General features: G+C 56.9%; 1 protein-coding gene across 2 annotated transcripts in view; it reads right to left on the bottom strand.

Moving 5' to 3' along the window:
• Nucleotides 1-19,094, bottom strand: part of PRKAG2 (protein kinase AMP-activated non-catalytic subunit gamma 2) — a 242,260-nt gene extending 223,166 nt beyond the window's left edge. For both annotated transcript variants that reach the window (XM_032305085.1, XM_032305086.1), the window contains exon 1: nt 18,462-19,094. In XM_032305085.1, coding sequence (XP_032160976.1) covers nt 18,462-18,575 — 114 coding nt within the window. In that variant the 5' untranslated portion in view covers nt 18,576-19,094. The remainder of the gene's footprint in view (nt 1-18,461) is intronic.
• Nucleotides 19,095-19,607: the final 513 nt, after the last annotated feature.

The raw sequence follows: 19,607 nt of genomic DNA, 5'->3' as shown, positions 1-19,607 counted from the left end.
AAAATCTTTAAAAAATAAAAATAAAAATAAATAAATAAATAAAATATGGGAGCCTGGGTGGCTCAGTCGGTTAAGCGTCTGCCATCGGCTCAGGTCATGATCCCAGCATTCTGGGATGGAGCCCGCATCGGGCTCCCTGCTCAGCAGCAAGCCTGCTTCTCCCTCTGCCTCTACCTGCTGCTTGTGCTCTCCCTCTCACTGTCTCTGTCAAATTAATAAATAAAATCTTAAAACAATAATAAAATAAAATAAACTGAACCTCCAAGCAGTTTGATTCAACTTACAAATTCCAGAAAACTGAACTTGCACATTCTCTGTCTCCTGATCTATGTCCCTATGTCTGTATGTACATGACTCCCTTGACCACTATCTACACACAACACACACACACGTGCATACACATGACCGTCTAGTGCCCAGGAAGGGCCCGTGGCCGTGTCGCCAGCTGCGAGGCTGAGGGTGACATGGGCCTCTACCTCTTCCAGGGCTGTGTGAGGCTTGGGGCCGGAGAGCCTGTGCCTGGAGAGCAGCCCTTCCCGAGCGCCTGTGTGTGTCCCCCGGCTTCAGGGAGAGATGAGCACACAGAAGCCCAAGGAACCAGGGGACAAGCTGGGGCATGCTGCAGGAAAGGACAGAGTTCCAGCAGGGGACAGCCTCTCTGCCTGGCTAGAGGTGGCTGTGGGCCCTGTTCTTCCTGGGCTGCGACTGGGCACAGGGATCCCAGCCACCTGACTGCACATACCCCACCCCCCACCTCCTCCGTCCATGCACCCCAGCATCCACACCCCACTGTCTACACCCCAGGGTCAACACTCTACCATCCAAAGAGGCAGCAGGAAGGTCGGTGCATGTGGGATGTGCCGTCAAGGAGGTGGGTGGGAGTGAGGTGGTTAGAAGAGGGAGGGCAGAAATCAAAAGGACCAGGGACGGCGCCCAGCTCACACTCCCACCTGGCAAACGGCCCCATGGAGATTTGTTTGTTTCCTTGCTTAATTAGAATTTATCAAAAAAAAAAAAGAAGAAGAAGAAGAAAAAAAAAGAAACTTATCGAGTCCTGATGATACTTATTTATAGCCTGTCTTCACTTTACCAAAAGCATGCTGCAATGCAGTAGGACACGGCGTCTTATAAGCAGGACTACAGCAGCCGCAGCACAACCATGTGGGGCAGGTCTGGGCAATGCCCTGCTCAGAGCTGTGAGTCGTGGCTGGGCAGATACGAGCCACACATTTGCTCTCAGCACATCTCCAACATCACAACCAACAAACGAAGAAGGTACTTTCATAATGATAATTGATTCAAGCTTGCTGCCTGCCAGGCATTCATGGGATGTCATTTTATCCTCAAAACAGCCCTCAGGGGGGCATTCTTCTTACTGGTTTACAAAGGAAGCAACTTAGACACAGCAGTGCCAAGGGGCTCATCTAGGTTGAGATACAGCAGGTGGGAAACCCAGGTCCCCAGATCTCCTCCTCATCGTGATCTTTACAAGACCTGTAGTCTAAGGAAGGGCCCTTGGAAAATGCGCAAGTGACAGGCCAACACGGATCCTGTGATCTTTGCAGCTCCTGGGTAGGCATTTCTAGAACCTTCTGTGTACCTCCCCTCATCCCCCATTGAGAAGAAATCTCAGGGAAAGATTCTGGAGGTAACCACACCTGCTTTAAATGCTGGCTTTGTTTCTCACCAGCTGTGTCTCAAGGACGAATCATCCCATCTCTCTGACCCTCAGTTTCCCCAGTTGGGAAAATGGGGGCAGTAACAGGAACCTGACAAAGAGTTAAGTGATGAAATACGTGGTAGGGCCGTCAAAGTGCCGCATAACCACGTATCTCACGTTTTCATTCGAAGGTGACCTGTCGGTCAGAGGCACTAGCAGACAAACCCCCGGCACCAGGGGCCGTGTCCCCACAGTAACCTGGCTGCCCGGTGCCTCTCGGGTGTGGTCCACAAGGCAGGGGAATTGGGTCAGAAGGCAGGTTTTTCAAGCCTGGTGAAACCCAGCTCCGAAGAAACAAAACCAAGGATGAGAAGAGATCCAGATCCAGGGAAGAAAATGAAAAAGTGAGAAAGAAACACAAAGGAGGAGAGAACGTAGAGCAGAGCAGGGGGACGGGAGCCCATGACAAGGGAAACCACCGGAGGGCAGCCCGAGGCCCGAGCGTCCGCCTGCGGCCGGCAGCGTCGCTCTCAAGGGCAGCCTCTCACGGATCCAAGGACACAACCTGTGTCACTCGTGGAAAGCGGCGTTGGGGAAAACCCTGCGACCTGTCGATTCTCAAGTAGCCAAGGAGCGGTCACGGCTGTGGTCACTGCTGTAAAGGGTGTTTGCTGAGGACGAAGAGAGGTCAGAGGCGGAGCCGCGAAGGGGAGTCAGGGCCCACCCTGCGCGGAGAGGAGAGGCCGGGGAAGGACGGCACCGCACGCAAGAGGACAGGACGGGTCGCTTCCTTTGCCCAGGTGGCACTCAGGACGTGTCTTCTCGGCCAGCGGCTGGCCCCCTGCTTCAGACCACTGAGGCACACGGGCTCGGCGCTGCGGGCCGCCTGCTGTGGAGAAGCTGTGCCCTGGGGGTCCCGCCGGCGGCCTAAAGAAAGCCTTCGGACTCCTTCACCCAGTCAGCCTACAACAGTGGTTGGAGGTAAACGCCCTCATCCCTTCCACATGTGTCTTCAGGGTACACTTTGTCTCCCAGACCCTGGGGCTGTGGGGCTCAGGTGCCAGCCAGGGCCTGGAGCCTGGCCTCCGTGTGCCTCCCTTCCCACCTGTAGAATGGGGACAGTAATAGCACTGACTCACTTGGCTGATGTGAGCGGAGGCCCGTGTGCGCTCGGGGATGCGGGCTCAGAGAGGACGAGCTAGTTCTCTTAGCCACTGTTCCTCTTCCTTCCTCTGAGCCTGACTGTGAGAATCGTTTGAGCCAAATTCCTCCCAGATGGCTCAGCACAGGGCAGACGTGACCGCTCCTTCCACTCTGGATGCGAAGGAATGGGACAGAGGAGACACAGGCTGGCTGGCCTCGCCCTTCGGCTGTCCCAGAAGCAGTCCCGTGTCTGGATGCGCCTCCCACGGCCCTGCCAGGAACGAAGGGCTTATTCCCGCAGGCTGGTGGACCTCAGTTGCCTGCCCCTCGTGAGGAGCGTCCAGCCTGAGGAGGCCACTGTGCCCAGGCCCTGGGCAGCCCTGATCTGATGAATGACTAACTGCACCACTTTGAAGCATCTGCTCCCTCCTCCCTTCGTGCTGATCCCCATGTCTGAGTCCACTCATCCCGGAGCCCAGCCAGGACACGTGAGGGACCAGAGAGACCAAGGGAACGTCAGTTCCACTGATGCGTCCAGCTGCAGGGGAAGAGGCACCCTCTCCCGGCACGAGTCCGGCCGCCCCGGCCTCCGTCACTCCAGGGGCGTCTTCAAGAGCTCTCAGATCACAGACACGGAGAGCAGCAGAGTCGTCTGACGAGTGGCTGGAGGCAGGCCAGGCCTCTCCCATCCATCACAGGACAGATGCAGAAAAAGCGGGCCCCTGAGGCTTCCGCAGGGAGAGGATAGCGGGTCTGTGGGCAGCGTCACTGAGCCGCCCAGGGCCACGGACTTGGGGGACGGGGACAGCCGGGCCGTTCCTGAGCGGCCCCCCCCACAGGGACTGGTGGTGGCCGCGGCACGACCGAGTCACAGGCCTCCCCGCCTTCCCTTGCTCTCAACAGAAGCCCTGCGTGTGGAAAAGGGGGTGACACAGAGAAGCCCCCTTAGACATGTGTGATTCTCTAAAGAAAGGAGCCACGGGGGCAGGACCCGGTCGTGGTCTTCGGTGGACAGGCAGGGCCCCCTCGCGGCTCACGGAAGCGTGACCTGCAGCCGGAGCTGCTGGGAAGGGCGTTCCAGGGTGACCTGCCCGGAGGCTGGGACGTCACCCTCCTAACCCCGCGCGCTTGAGGCTCTGCGCCCAGAAGCGGGTCTGTAGTTGGCACCAGCACCCGGAGCTGCCCTTGGCTTTGTCGGAGGCGAGGGGCTTGTGACACTTCCCGCATCTCCCTCCCACTCACTCAGGCACCCACCGGTTGGAAGCCCTCATGGAGAGGGAGTCCTCGCTTATTCGGTGGGATCCCCTGGGGTCCCTCCCGTCTGCCCTGCCAGCCTGCTCGGGGCCGTAGGAGGAAGGCATCCTCCTGGCCTCCCAAACTGACCCCACTGGACCCACCTGTTCCAGGCAAGAACTATCTGCGAACGCCCCAGGGGGTTCATGCACATCTCCGTCAGGGACCAAAATGGGTGATGAATGACAGCCCTGTGCCCCTTAGACAGAAGTCATCGGCGGTATCAGAGGGACATCTCCACATACAGGACTTGCACAAGTCAGCAGAGCCGGCAGACGGATGTGGGATTGGAGTTGGACCCTCCTTCCCCCACGTGGCCGGACATTCCTTCCACCGTGGCCCTGGGCCCGGCCTCCCGGGGCTGCGGGCTGGGAGGCACAGCAGGCAGTTTGGCAGGTATCACAAATCGGGGAATGCTAGGCCTGGGCAGGGGGGCGCTTCCAGTTCCTATCAAGGCTCTATCTCCCCATCAAATCCTTCCTCCTTAAGAACCAGCCGTGAGGCTCCCCGGCCCAGCGACGCACACTCGGCAGCTTTGCAGAAAGGCCTGGCGAGCCAGGAGGGCAAAAACACAGGTTGCCAAGCACACCCCCCTCCCCCGCTGACTTTGTTCTTTGTGACAAAGATAAGTGGAGTTTACTAGACACACTGTCCCTCCCATTCCGCTCCCCGCCTGCACGTCCACTAGGTTCCTCCCTCCCCACAGCCTTCTCACCCGGGCCCGGCTCTGCCACCATCTCTCCTCCACTTGCTCCTCGGAGTGTGTTCTGGGCTGTTCCTGTACCAGCAGGAGAGAAGAAACAGAAGCAACACAGAGACTGTCCCCGAGAGTCACACACAGTGCCTGGGGCCTCGGGACAGGTTGGGGGGCAGGAGGTGTTGGTCTCACCTCATGGGGTGGGGGGTGACTGGAAGACACAAGGCAGAGCGCAGTCCACCCCCACCCCCGAGGACTAGAGGGGATAGGACATGGGGGGCCCAGTGCCCCCCAAAAGCTCCATAACACTCTCTGGAGTCAAGACGCAAAATCCCCAGGAAAGCCCTACTGAATGGCAAATGCCCCACGGGGCCGAGGGCAAACACCAGGTACACCAGTAGACCAATGCCGGCTGCTGATCGCCCTCGAGACTCCACTGTCCACACCCACCGGAGTGCTCACACCCCCAGAGCTCACCGGCCTGTCTCTGTGCAGAGTGACTCTGTGGGCCCTGTTGGCTCTGGGGCACAAAGAGGCAGAGGCAGGCAGGTGCGGGGTTCGGCTCCCAGGCGGAGCCTGCCTGGGTCTGCTGTGGGGGAAGGGGGCACCCCCAGGTTCTCCACAGCCCCACCCAGACTCAGCCCTCCAGTTCCCGCCAGAGGCCATGTCTAACTGTGTCCTCAGCCCCGGGGCTCACAAGGGGTTCACAACGGCTTTGGCCCTGGGTTCAGGCCCTGAGGACTATCTACTTGTAAATGAGGAAATCTGCAAAACAGTTCTGTAAATGTATTTAGCCAAAACACTGCATAGGATAAAAGTAAGTTCTCATCTTAATTTATAATTAAGAATCCCGAACTTTGAAAAGAATAACATCATCTTAACTAGAGTGGGATGGTGGTAGGCTACATTCTTAGGGAGATCTTTCCCAGGGGCCCCTTTACAGGGGAGTGGAAACCAACATTCCCAGGCCACCACCTTCCTGCTCCCCCCAATCTCATTTCCGTCTCCCCCAAGCCCTGTGCGGCGGGGATCCTTACCCACCTCCGACAGGTGAGGAGATTGAGGCTCAGCAAACACGGGGAAACTGCCCAGAGACACGGAGCCAAGAGTGACATGAGTACACAGCAACGCTGGCCGGTGATGCCCAGACTTACCCCCGCAGCAGACCACTCTTCTGCAGAGCACAGGACACCCAGCACATCCTCCCTGCTCTGGCGAGGGACCCTGTTCTAGAGATGCTCACACAAATGACAGCTGGGTCCTCATCGGCTCTGGGTGGGTGGGCGGGTGCTCTCCCCTCCTATGGCTGCAGGGGCTGGCGTCCTGTCCCTCCCCACTGTCGCTCCATGTCGGAGGTCAGTGAAGGTGCTAGATCGGTTTCTAAGCAAACGATTATCGCGCCGCCTAAAATACCCCATCACATTAATGATGCTCCTACTAGTCCATTAGCCTAAGCAAAAGCCCAAATAACTTTCTTACATAGGAGACAGGAAAAAAGAAAAAACCACTAATATAATAATGTTCCTTAAATTTGCTCTTTTACTGAACCAACAAAACATGGTATGCCTGAAAATTATTTTTTTCATAAGATTTGCAGACAATGGGGGGCTTATCCAGGTTTTTCAAAATTAGTTCGCAGAGTTAACGAAGGATTTAGATTCTCAAAGAATATCTGTATTTTCTTCCTTCCTCCAGTGAGTTGGGCTTTCGCCTTTCCTCACCATCATCATTAACAGAATCCGCCGTGTGCGGGAAGGTTTCCCGGGGCAAGGACATGAAAGGTGTAGACGCAGCCTATCCTCGAGGAGCACATGGCCTCATGAAGGAGACAGAAGTCCGGCCACCCTTGCTGCGACCTGGGACAAGGCTGAGGGGCCATCCCAGTTCCAGAATGTTCCAGTGCATCCGCAGAGACCTAATTTTTAGGGGAAGGTAACAAAGATCATGAGAGGGAGCCCACCATTAAACAAGGACTATAACCAACCAGGTCCATTTGACCTGAAGTAGTTGTACTATGTTTATTACTTCGCTACGGTAGTAAATTCTATGTAAGTAGGCCAAGCCTAGAGAGCTTCGCGTTGAGCCTTTCCTGGAAGCAGGTGTTGGTGCATCCAGAGCAGGAGGCAGCCGGAGGCAGAGCGGACAGACGGCAAGCCTGCAGCCAGGGAGCTCGCTCTGGAAGGACTATATGCTCACTCGCCGCCGCCCACAGCCTTGGTTTTGAGCCACTGAGAACAGAACTGCTTTGGATTTGTTTTCAGCTCTAACGCGAGGTGTGGGCATCTCTGGCAGAGAGCAGATGGGACCGGGGCTCCCCAGAAGCCTTCCCTCCCCTGTAGCCGTGGATGCTGCCTGCCCCGCGTTCCTCCAGGAGAAAACCCTTGTCCTCCCTGCCTTGCCCCTGGCCAACCCTGTAACCCTAGGCCAGTCCCTTCGCCCCTCCAGGCTGCCTCCTCATGATGAGGGGATCCGAGTGAGCCCCCACCTTCTCGGGCATGTGGCGGGGAGATCACGCGGCGGAGTATTCCCTTGGACCGGTTTGGTACGGCTGCCCAGCGTCCCCTCTCTGTGAGCTGAGAATATCCTATTACCTGGGCCCCACACTCATTTCGGAACCTCAAACTACACTTAACGAGCAAAGAAGAGAAAAGTGACAAGAAAAGGAGCTTTTCTGTTCTCCTGGCGCTGGCCTCGCCCCAGGAGCACATGGCATCTCTGACGCTGGCCCATCCCCGGTGAGGAAGTAGAAGGCTGGGTGGCACCATCAAGCACCCGCTGTTGGAAGGAGCCCAGCTCCATGGCTCCTGCCTTGTTCACAGCCCCTCGAGGCCCCCCCGTCCCTCAGGAAGCACCAATTGCCTGCATTCATGGTGACTGAGCCCCGTGGAGATGCAGCCTGCAACCCTCTTCTGTAGTCTCAGAATATAAGAATTAGGCAGGGTCCCCTGGGTGGTCCAGTCATTTGAACGTCTGACCTTTGGTTTTGGTTCAGGTCATGATCTCAGGGTCGTGGGATCGAGCCCCGTGTCAGGCTCCACGCTCAGTGAGGAGTCTGCTTGTTCCTCTCCCTGGGGTCTTCCCCACCACTCGCACCCAAATCTTTTTCTGTCTCTCATTCTCTCTAAAATAAAAATTATGTGTATACAGTATATGTTATATATATTTCTAGATGTTATATCAAAATAAGTATGTATTAATTATATAACATTAGTCGTTAAATAACATTACTATGTCACATATAAACCTATTTAAGATGTTACTGTATTAATTATTACACATTATAATTGAGTAATGTGTTATAGGTTACATTGATCTATAGCTATGGTTTTTTTTTTAAAGATTTTATTCATTTATTTGACAAAGAGAGAGAGATCACAGGTTGCCCGAGTGGCAGGCAGAGAGAGAGGGGAGGAAGCAGGCTCCCTGCTGAACAGAGAACCAGACGCAGGGCTCGATCACTGGACCCTGAGATCATGACCCGAGCCGAAGGCAGAGGCTCAACCCACTGACCACCCAGGTGCCATACCTAAGTTTTAATATATATTTATGTAACAATGTAATCAACACATTCATTATATATAATACCAATTATTATACATATTGTATGTATTTGAGAAAGAGTAAATGTGTATTGTTTTAAGTCACTATGTTTTTGGGGTGTTCTGATAACTGACAGCAAAGGTGAACTGAATGGTGACGGATGTTTGAGGCTCCCCTGCAGACTCCAAGCCTTGTCAGGGGAGGGTCCAAGCTGTCCTCTCGGAGCCGTGCACAGTGCCTGGCACACAGCAGGCCTTTGAGAAGGGTCTGCTAACTTTGTAGGAAAAGCCTCTGCAGCTGTGTGGCCAAAGACCCAGCACAGGATTTCCCCATTCCTGGTTTAGTGCTCATACTAAGATTCCGTTAATTAAAGAGTAAATGAGAAAGAACTAAAGAATAAGACCGATGAAATTATACAAGGCAAGTTATTTATTTTTAAGATGAGAAGATAAAGAATTGCTTTCAATGACCTTCATTAAAGAATGCGGTAGCCACGTCAGGAGAAGAGACCTAGTCAAGCCCAAGGGCAAACCGCTGAAAGGCAGCAGCCCAGACCAGGGGTTCTGTCTTTTGTGTGGGTTGCCTCCTGCCCTCACACTGCCTGGACTGGACACGGGACATCAGAAGCCAGGGCTGGGGTGCAGCCAAGCACAGACATCAGAAACCCAATTAAAACACAGCCGAGAGTTTTCTAGGTGAGTTGAGCTGGAACAGTTGTGGGCCACAGACAGCCTACGTTCCTTCTCTGTGGTGAGGCTAGGAACACTGCTAGTAAGAGTAAAGCTATTTCACAGGCTTATTTTTGAGACAGAGAGATGGCTTGTATGAAGGACACGCCTGCCACAGAGCAAGTGCTCGGTGATCATTAGCTAAATCTGATGACAACCGTGCCATTCCCGATGGCACTGGATAATCAGTGACATTGACCAGTCAACTGCTCTGAAGAAAACCACTCACGGAGGGGCGAATGAATGTGGAGGAGGAACCTCTGGGCTGTTTGGTTACACCACATGCCGTAGCGTAGACCAGAATGGGGCCAGGTGATGACGGCCTCAGGCCGTGACCCAGAGGCTGTGTGCACGGCCCGTGCTGCAAGGCAGTGTGGAATTAGGTGGAGGGCTTCCCCTCTGCCCAACAGACAGAGAGCTGCCAGTCTTCTGGAAGCTGAGCAGGAGACCGAGCTGGGCTACTCGCTGGGCTACTAGCTCCCTCTCCCGCTGTCTCCACTCTAGGTCGGAGAGAAGGGGCTCTGGACGAGCGGGATCCCGGAGCTGCCACCCCGGTCTCATTACTCCCATGTTTTCTGGGTTCCCGGCCCAGCCCCACGCACCCTGCTAGGCTTTCCAGCAGAGGGGAGCAGTCACAGAGGGGACAGGATGCAGACCCGGATCTGGGGGAAACGCAGCCAGTGAAGGGGGAGAGCAGGGAGTGAGACAGATTTGCGGGCCTTGGACTACCCACCCCAGGGCCGTGCTGGGGTGTCCTGGCCCCTCGAGGAGCCTGCTCACGTGATTACCACAACACGAGGGGCAGTCCTGGGTCTGCTGCCCCAGAATGCTTCGAAGGCAGAGACCCTGTTGTGTTCGGTCCCTGAGGCCACCACAACACGGTGTCATAGGCAAGGTGGCTTCAAACAGCAGAGCTGTATTCTCTCACATTTCTGGAGGGCAGAAGTCTGAAAGCAGGGGTCTGCAGGGCCATGCTCCCCACAAATCCTCTAAGGGAGGATCCGCTCTTGCCTCTTCCAGCTTTCAGGGGCTCCAGGGTTGTGGCTGCCCTGCTCCGGTCCCTGTCTCTGTCCTCACGGGGCCTTCCCTCCGCATCTGCGCCCACACAGTCCTCTGCCTCGAAGGGCGCCAGTCATCCTGGACTCGGGGCCCAGCCTCATGGCCTCATCTTAACTAGGCTAATTACATGCACGTAGACCCTATTTCCAAATAAGGTCACGTTCACAGGCTCCCACTCCAGGGGTCCGGACTTCAACATATCTTTTTGGGGACATAATTCAACCCATAACCCTGTTCGTCTTTGTATCCTTGGGTCACAGCCTCACTTGGAAAACAGACGCAATGAGGTGACTGGTTTCCCAGAGCCAGCTTTAACCCTGCCTAACTAAAAATATGATTCCCAGCAATTCCCCAAGCCTCCTTTTCTTTCAAAACGGAGGAGCCGGTGCCCCACTTTCTAAAATTCTCCCCTGGCCGGGTTGCGTCCTTCCCCTGCGTGCACCACCCCATACCTCTTTAGCCCTGGCCACTCTGGGGCTGCCCTGGGCTTCACCCTGCAGCAGGCCCAGCCCCCTCGGGACTCCCTCTTCTCCAGGAGGAGGGTAACAGAGCTGCAGGGCTCCCAACAGCCTGGGCCTCATAGGAAAAGGCCTGGACCCCAGGGGTTTACCAAGAGCAAACTGGTCTTTCTTGTACATTCACCAGCAACATCGCTGCCAGGTCAGAGTATATTAAAACACAAAGGCCTTGGCAGAAACCCCAAAGTCTGGATGATATCTGATTGGTCTGTGACAAGCCGTGAGCTGGCAGAGAAGAGTTTCCTGTCAACAGGAAGGAAAAGAATAGAGATCAAATTATTTTCCAAGTAGGCAGTGGGAGAGAGAGAGTGAGACTGGAATTAGCCATTCCACTGCGGGCCACACCGGCGACAGGGCAAGCAGGGAAGATCCAGCGGCTTCCTCTGCTCCCATGCACACACCGCGCAGTGCGGTCTCGAAGGGTTTCCCGTGGCCGAGCCTCAGGGACACAGCCTGACTCTCGTGGCCCCTCTGTCCATCTCAGGGCAAGATCACAGTCACCTAACCAAGCAGATTAAGGGCTCCACCTCAACTCCTGCCTGCTTGGCATCTCAACAGCCTTGGTCAAACATTTTAGGAGACTTGATAACATCTAACATTTGGTTGCTGTCATGGTATTTCAAGATGGGTCAGTCCCCCGGCCTGAAAGACGCAGGAGAGAGTGGTGCTTCGTGTGGACCGTGTTCACCGTTCAGGGTCCGAGGGAGGGCGGCTGGAGGAGAACGGGAAGAAAGAGCGCTGGATCCTGGCCCAGCTCTGAAGAGTGTCCGCGGCCCAGCTCGGTAGCCTGAGTCGCCCCCGTAAAAGTGAAATGGTGCCCAGACACAGAACATCGTTGGCTGTGAGCTGAACCAAACGGAAAACAGGAAAAGCGAAAGAAAATAGTCAAGGAACATTGAACACCGTGCGCATCATCGAAAAGCACACGCGTTTGCAGAACGGTTTTAGCGGGTACAGAGTGACTCAGAAGTCACAGGATGAAGTCTGAGTGGGCAGAAAGGTGCTTGCAAGTACCAAGTGCCCCCGTGCCCCTCCCGTCCAGCAAGTGGTAGGACACTCAGAAGTGCAACCGCTCGCTGGAGATGAGCCGTAGAATATAGCTTTGCTGGGGCTCACCGGAGGAGGGCAGCACCGCCCTCCCCCCAAAAAAAAACCAGGCAAGGCAGAGATACTTATCCGGCAACGAGAATTCTCACATGGTACGTGGAAAGATGCAATGCTGAACACACGAGCTCTAGCGGGTGGCGGCTTCTGACTTGGCCACCTGACTGCCAGAGATGTCCTTTGGGAGAAATCATGGTTCACGGCCTCAGTAGTGGGCATGAGGACACTAGGCAGTATTCAGAGCCTGCTTTGTGCAAGGGTCTTGAAGCCCACTCCCGACGGGTACTAGACGGGACCCCGGGCAGCACGGGCCAGGCTGGAACGAAGATCAATTCGCTCCCGGCGCGTCATCACACCGTGGGACGGGGCATGCGCTTGTTCTCAGTGGGGCCACGGTAAAGTGGGGACAAGAGGACAAGAGAAGGGTACACCCCAGCGCTAAGGTGGGCACCCCGAGGCACAGAACAGTGATTCAGCAAATCCCTGAGTTTCGCGCACACTCTGGTCATTTCACAAGAACTGGTCCGGGGAGATCCACGCACATTCTGCAGGGGACGGCCTGCAGGGAAGGGACTTCTCAATCCATTCCCTCCGCACCTGCTCCCTCCAGAGGCTGAGGGCCGGACTGCGCATTCCTGGCACTCAGCCAACGTGCTCTGCCCACACTCTGGGAAGCCTGCTCCTCAGTCCGCCGTATTCACATCTGGCGAGATGTACCCAGTCCTCACTGATAAACCCTGCCGTCGCAGGACAGCTCTGGGGCCTCCATCATCGGAAGCCTGAAGGTCCCGAGATCATACTCGGGGCTCTACACGAGCCTGCTCAGGGCACCCACGATGCACCAGAGGGCTGAATCAAGAAACGTGACAGTGGGGCCTAACAGGCTGGCCCACACGGGGCTGTCCGGGCCAGGGGCTGAGGCAGGCTCTCATCTTTATTTGGAAGTCAGCAGTATCCTGTCTGTTCAGGGTCAGTAGCCAAGGACACCTCTTCTCAATGACAAACGGTGCACGTGGTAGGTGATGCTAGATGGGTAGACAGAAAGGCAGATACACAAGTAGGTGGACAGATGGACAGATGGATGAATGGATACCTAAACAGACAGCCAGGTGGAAAGAACAGCTCACGGGGCAGAAGAAACAGAGCAGCATTAACAACAAGGAAGTTGGAAACCAAATGTTTTTAAACCACTGTAGGTGTGAGATGCCCTGGGGAACTTATCAGATACGCGGAACCACCTTTCAGAGATTCTGACTCAGTAGGTCTGGGCTGATACTTGGAATTTCAGATCTCAAACATACACTGGGTACTTGGACTTAAGCAGGTCCAGGACCCACACTTTGAAAGACCCTGCTTGAAACCCTCGCCCCGCAAAATCTTGTTCAAGGGGTAGAAACCGACCAAGGTCAAGGCCAAGATCAAAACTGATACCACACTGTCCTGCATGGCACCCCTTTTTCCTTCCCCTGAGGCTCAGTCCAGGCTGTTCTGGTGATGGGACCAAAGGTAGTGAGCGCTCTCGGCATTCGGTCCTCCAGCTCCAAGGGGCATCAGGACAGCTCCCACCCCCACCTGCAGCCAGCCCCTGCCCCCCCTTCTGGAGTCTCTCCGCAGAGTGGATCTGTGATGGAGGATGCTGGTCCAGGCCCACCTCCAGTGGGGGGAGGGGCTGTCCAGGCCTCAAGCAGCACAAGGCTTCCCTCTGGGGACTCCACAGTCAAAGTCATCACGGGCGACAGGACTGTCCAAGCCAAGTGGTGTCTCCACAACCTTCTCTGACCGGCCAGCTTCTCCTGGCTCTATTTTTAGTTTGTCCACAGTGACTGCGAAGGATTTCTGGAGCACCTCTCCCGAGAGGCCCAGGGAGAAGTGCCTTCTGTCCGTGGTAAGATGGAGGCATTGCCACAAGGCTGAGCTCCTTGGCACCTGACTCTGTGTCCCCAGAGGCTCCCGCAGGGTCCTTTTCTTGGAAGCCCTCCACTCCCCTGTGGCCTCCTGCTCCATCACTGGCTTGTAAACAGTTCCAAAGACCCACAGTATGCTGACCGACGGTCATCAAGCAACATACGCCTGCAATGCACGAACTTCAGCATTAATACGGAGGATATTTCTTCTGAGAAAGAAAAAGGGAAAGAACAAGGGTGCCTCTGGCCCAGTTCTGGCAGAATGCCACACCCAGCGAGGCTTCTAGAGAGTTCTTTTCCAAAACCATTCCCACCACCTTCATTGTTATTCCTGCTTTACATTCGGGATGAAGGCTAAGGGAGGAGAAGCAGGGCGAGACACCAAGCTGTCAGGGTTCTAAAGAAGGCTCGACTCCTGTTCCTTTTAAGGCCCAGTGCAACCCCGAAGGAGTCCACACTCACCCTGCCACTTCTCTCCTGACTCCCACCTTCCCTTTCCCCTGACAAGACTCTAGAGTGTTTTCCTAGAAAGGTGATCCCATCTACCTAAGAAAGAGGCTAACCCCAAGTCGGGCCTCATCCTCCGTTAGGCCCAGTGGCCATTCTCCCTTCAACGAAATTCAATTCATAGTTAATGTAGTGGGTGATTCCGAGTCCCCAAGACCTGTTACAACCCACAGGCCAAGGGCCTCCCCTAAAATGGACCCCTCTTTTCTGGTGTCTCAGGGCACGACAGGTGCTCTTGGTAGCAAGGAGGGTAAAGATGGTTAAGACGATCCGAGCCTGGGATGGAGGTCTGCAGGGGTTCCAACCCCGAACACTCTAGGTCATGGTTCTGTGTATGCACCAGATATGGAGGTAGAGACAGAGGCCAATCCGTGTCCAAATGGGCCTCAATCCAGCTCAGTGCATGGACAAGCTGTGTGGACACACTAGAGCCCTCACGAGGCCTCTTCTCTGCCAGTGGACTTAACGCCACCAAGTCGGCCACTCACGGGACTGCCGGTGTCCCAGGACCCACTGCTCAGAATCCCAAATGTCCTTGGAAATGACATTTTCAGGACATCAGGGATCAGCTGGGCCTGGGGCTGAGGTCTCTGCCGTGCTCGGCTCAGCTCGGCTGGGACTGAACTCCCCGCCTCTCCCCTGCTTCCTTAGACCACACACCCTGAAGCCCTGAGGTAACTCAGTCCGAGTCCTCCTCCCTCAGGCCTGCGTTCAGCCCCTCAAACCCTCATTTCTGGATATTTGCCAGGGCAACTGAGCTGGCCCCCGGCCCCCGAGCCCTCGTGTGCTGCTCCCAGGCTAACTCTCCTGATGTCGCTTTCATCACATTTAACTGCTTTTTAAAAACATTTTATTTATTTATTTGACATAGAGAGAGAGAAAGAGAGAGAGAGAGAGAGCACAAGCAGGGGGAGGGGACAGGGAGAAGCAGGTTCTCCACTGAGCAGGAAGCCCGATGCGGGGCTCGATCCCAGGACCCTGGGATCATGACCTGAGCCGAAGGCAGACACTTCACGACAGAGCAACCTGGGTGCCCCAAGTTTAACTGCTTCTTAATTTGGATCCCCCCCAAGAGAGCAAGACAATGACTTAAGATCCAGCAGTCTATCCTAGGCAGGAGAGCCAGATGAGCCACTAAGGGCATATTAACGAATGGACACCAGTGTGGGCAGCCCTGCCTGGACACCGCTGGGACCCTCCGGGGCTTCCTGTGGAACACATGGCACCAGGGAATGGGGAAGCAGGGGGACCACCCACTCATGTCCCTCCTCAGTTGCGGGTCGCCCCTTAGGGCATAACCCCAATCCCACACTCCCGCCAGCCTGCACTGGGGCTGAGCAAACTGTGCCGGCACCCTCCAGGAGGTCTCCTGAAGACAAGAACACAGAGGTCAGCGGTGGTGTGGAGCGGAGCTGTCCCGCAGGGCCCCACGAACACTGGGTAGCCAAAGGGGCAAGGGCAGGGCATCAGCTTGTCTGCAGCAGCTTCTTGGCACCTTTAGGACGAAGTCCTCACTCCCTCAGGCTGCCTTCTGGGTAGACCTGCCAGGTAAGAGGCAGGATGCCTGGTTCAACTGGGATCTCAGCTAACAGTGGGCGATTTTTTACTGTACGCTTTCCCAAAGGGTCCACGGGACATCCACACACAAAAAGTTACCCATCGTTTATCTAAAATCCTACTTTAACTGGCCGTTCAGTATTTTTATCTGCTACACCTGGCAACCTTGCTTCAGAGTCCTCTTTGATCGGGCCTCAGCCTGTTTCTGAGAACCCTGATTCTCAAACCCTTTCTTCCCCGAGAAGGGGCTCCGCGCTATGCCTGAAAGCAGTCATCCAACCCCCAGCTCACGGAGGTGCTGAAGCTGGTCCCCTGGCGGGAGTGACCCAGGTTCTCACATGTGTCTCTGTCCTGCCTACCGGCTCTGGGTCTGATGTCTCTGCGAACACGTCAGTCCGCTGTCCCCTCTGAAAGCAGGTGCCGCCAGCAGCGGTCATCTGATGCCCTTGGGACATGTGCTAGCATTTGCCTGAACACCTTATTTTCCCAGCTAGAGCACAGCTCTCACCTAGACCAACACAGATCAACAGGTCATTACTAGGTGGTCAGTGACAAGACCCCCGGTCCCACCGGCAAAAGCAAGTCCTATAAGGAGGGAGACAGAGCCCCTCTCTTGCCCCCCTAGATCTCACCATCAACCAGAGCACTACACGCATGCTGTGGAACACGTGAGTGAACAGCACTTTCAGCAAGGGATGTAACATGCCAGACAAATCATGTCCAGTGAGCAAGAAGGGGGGTCAGATATTCCAGCTCTATCATGGCCCTTCTGCTCTCACAACGTGGCCTCTTAGCCCTTTCCCGGCTTCTGGATTTTGGCCCACACAAACCACTAGCAGCAACCCTCCAGTGGCCCCGAGCACACACCGTGCACACAGTCGGCCTCAGTACAATACGACCTGACACTGGCAAGTGTCCCTTTCTTTTCTCTATGTCTCTCTCTCTCTTTTTAAAAATATTTTATTTATTTATTTGACAGACAGAGATCACAAGCAGGCAGAGGGGCAGGCAGAGAGAGGGGGAAGCAGGCTCCCCTCTGAGCAGAGAGCCGGACTTGGGGCTCGATCTCAGGACCCTGAGATCATGACCTAAGCTGAAGGCAGAGGCTTCACCCACTGAGACCCCAAGGCGCCCCTCCATGCCTCTCCTTTTAAAACCAGTTGCTCTGATGTCAACACAATAGCCATACATGTTTATAATACTTTAAATTTGCAAGCGCTTTCCCATGACTTATTTTATTTCAATATCGCTCTCAGGTAGGCAAAGCAAATTATCTCTGACAGATGGGAGAAAGCCAGTGGTAAAGGGCTCACTGGATGGATGGACGGGCGCTCGAGGGAGACTGGTAATACCCTTGTCTAAGTTTTCATTTACAAATACAGCTAAAAAGTCTCATGTCAGCCATGTAAACAAGAATAATCCATTCTAAAATGGGGTGCTTACTCCTGCATATTTGGGTCACCACCCAGCTGGCCCCGGAGCACCAGGTTACCTGCCCCCTGAGCTTTCCACAGCAGAGGCAGGGCTGGCTCCCTCCACCACCCACAGACCTTCTCCATCCGAGTGTGGGCAAGGGAAAGGAGCTGCCTTCAACAAACGAATAAGAAAGGGGCCTCGAGGGGTTTGCCAGGGAAGTGAGTGGCAAGCAGCCCCACCCCAATCCTGCCCAGTCCCCGGCAGGCCTCTGAGGGTGGGACTCAACAGAGTGGGACTCAACCCTGCGCTCCCTCCCTATGACCAGGACCAGTCATCCCCACAGGGAGAACAAAATCACGTTCTTCCTGGAGCCGTCTGCTCTTTGCGTATGCAGTGTCTGGGCGCGTGCATCCGCGCGTTCGTGTGCTTGCACAAACATCCACTCGGATGGTGGAGGCCAGGGGCGTGACTCAGTTGGGGGTTTCTTTCGGGTGCAGGTAAGGGCCGCGCTGCACGTCCTGCTACCTGACTCGTCCACAGGGGAGCTGGGGAAGGCCAGGGCTACCTGGGTAGGCAAACCCCTCGGGTGGGCGCAAGACCCCGCTCGGCGCTCCCTGCCCGGGATGGACAAAGTCGAGCCGCAGACCGATCGATGTCGCCAAAGTTCGGACGCGCGCTGCCGGCGTGGCCGGGGCTGAAGTTCGCAGCAGCTCCGCATGTGTTAGCGAATCCCGAGTCCCCAGTAGCCCGAAATGTGCTCCCCAGGGGTGGCGGGAGGGAGCAGGCAAAAGGAGCGGGTGCAGAGCAGCTCCCCGCCCCGGGCCCCGGCACACCCCGAGGGGAATCCGGGAGGAGGAAGGTCCTTTGGCTGGGGGACAGGCGCACACACCCACACCCCCCCATACACACCCGCCTGCTGTCCCCGCCCACCGCCCCTCCCCTGCGTCCCCGGCAGCCGCGCGGCTCCACCTCTCCCGAGTGCAGTCCACACCGTCCTTTTCAACAAAACAACACTACGCACCGCCCCCAGCACCCGCACCGGGCGGGATCCGGGGCAACGCCCAGCCCGCCGCCAGCCGCGCCCCGCGCCCCGCGCCCCCTCCCGCGCCCCCGCCGCAGTCGGTCGCCGAGTCCCGGCCGCGCGCCGCTGGGGAGAGAGATGGAGCCTAGCTCGGCGGCCCAGCTCGACCCTGCGCCGCCACCCATCCCCGAGCGCCCGAAGTGACAGGAGGGGCACGCACGGCGCGCGCGGGGCGTCCCGCGTTAACCGCTTCGGCGCCGGGGTCGGCCGCGACGCGAGGGTGGGGAGCTGGGGACCGCGCTGCGGGCACTCACCGGGATGTGCACTCGCAGCGAACGCCTCTTCTGGCTGGGGATTTTTTTGCCGCCGCTCCCGCCGGGGCTGGAAACGTCTTTCTTCTTCTTGGTGTCCATGGCCGCGCTTCCCATAACTTTCACCAGAAGTTAATTCCGGGTGACAAGTCCCTGCAGTTCGGTCCTCTCCTTCCCCGCCCGGCCCCTGCTGCCGGCCTCCAGCCGCGAGTCTTTATTCCCCTCCGTCCACCCCGAAGACGCCGCGTGGGGACTTCCGCGGGGAGGGAAGGTGGCGCAGGTACCTCGGGCCGCCGCCGCCGGGGACGGATGGCGGTCGGCGTGGGCGCGGAGTTCACGTGTCCTCTTCCTCCGTAGAGCTCAGCGATGCAAAATTACAGCCAGAGGCCGTACAGGCTCTGCTGTCTCTCCGGCTTACGCGTGGCAGAGGTCCCCCGCCGGGTGACAAAGTTTTCTTCCTTTTGCGAAGCGAAGCAGCATTTTCCACCCTCTCAGCTCCTCGCACGGGTTCCCAGAGGTAGTCCGCAAGGCAGGTGCACGGAAGGACAGTGATCTGGGAAACGACCCTCCGTGCCTGCGCCCAAGCGCGCCGTCTGGCGAGAGCGAGACAGTTTGTATGTAAATATAATCCTCGGCCGCAGAATGAACCAGCCCGGAGTCTGGAGCCCGGCCCGTCCCCCCGCCGGGCCGGAGAGGGGAGGCGGGAGGGGGAGGCGCAAACGCGAACGCCCAGGCAACTGGGCTCCCGCTCGGCTGCGCGCCCGAGTCCCGGCGGCGGCTCGGCTCGCGGGGCCGGGCCAGCCCGAGGGCGCGCCCGCTGCGTCCGTCCGCCGCGCCGCGTCCCGGGCCCAGGGAGCCGGCAGCGAGGGGCGGCGCGGCCGGGACGCAGGCTCGGCGAGCGCGGGGCGGTGGAAGGCCGCGTGCGCTGAACAGGAAGTGCACGGCGCACGCCGCCCGCCCGCTCGCCACGCCGCCCCGAGCCGGCCCCGGGTCGCCGCACGAGGTCGCCTGCCCCGCGGGCGGGGTCCTCCCTCCCCTGCGGCCGCGGCGACGCGGGACTCGCCGGGAGCCCATTTGTGATGCGTCTCGTGGCTCCCGCGTCTCGGTCTACGCCCGGCCCCCGGCAACACGCCCCCGCGCCCTGGCCCG

The sequence above is a fragment of the Mustela erminea genome, chromosome 11, assembly GCF_009829155.1.
Source record: "Mustela erminea isolate mMusErm1 chromosome 11, mMusErm1.Pri, whole genome shotgun sequence".
Lineage (NCBI taxonomy): Eukaryota > Metazoa > Chordata > Mammalia > Carnivora > Mustelidae > Mustela > Mustela erminea.
The sequence above is the reverse complement of the archived record's forward strand: the minus strand, read 5'-3'. Positions and strand labels throughout refer to the sequence as shown.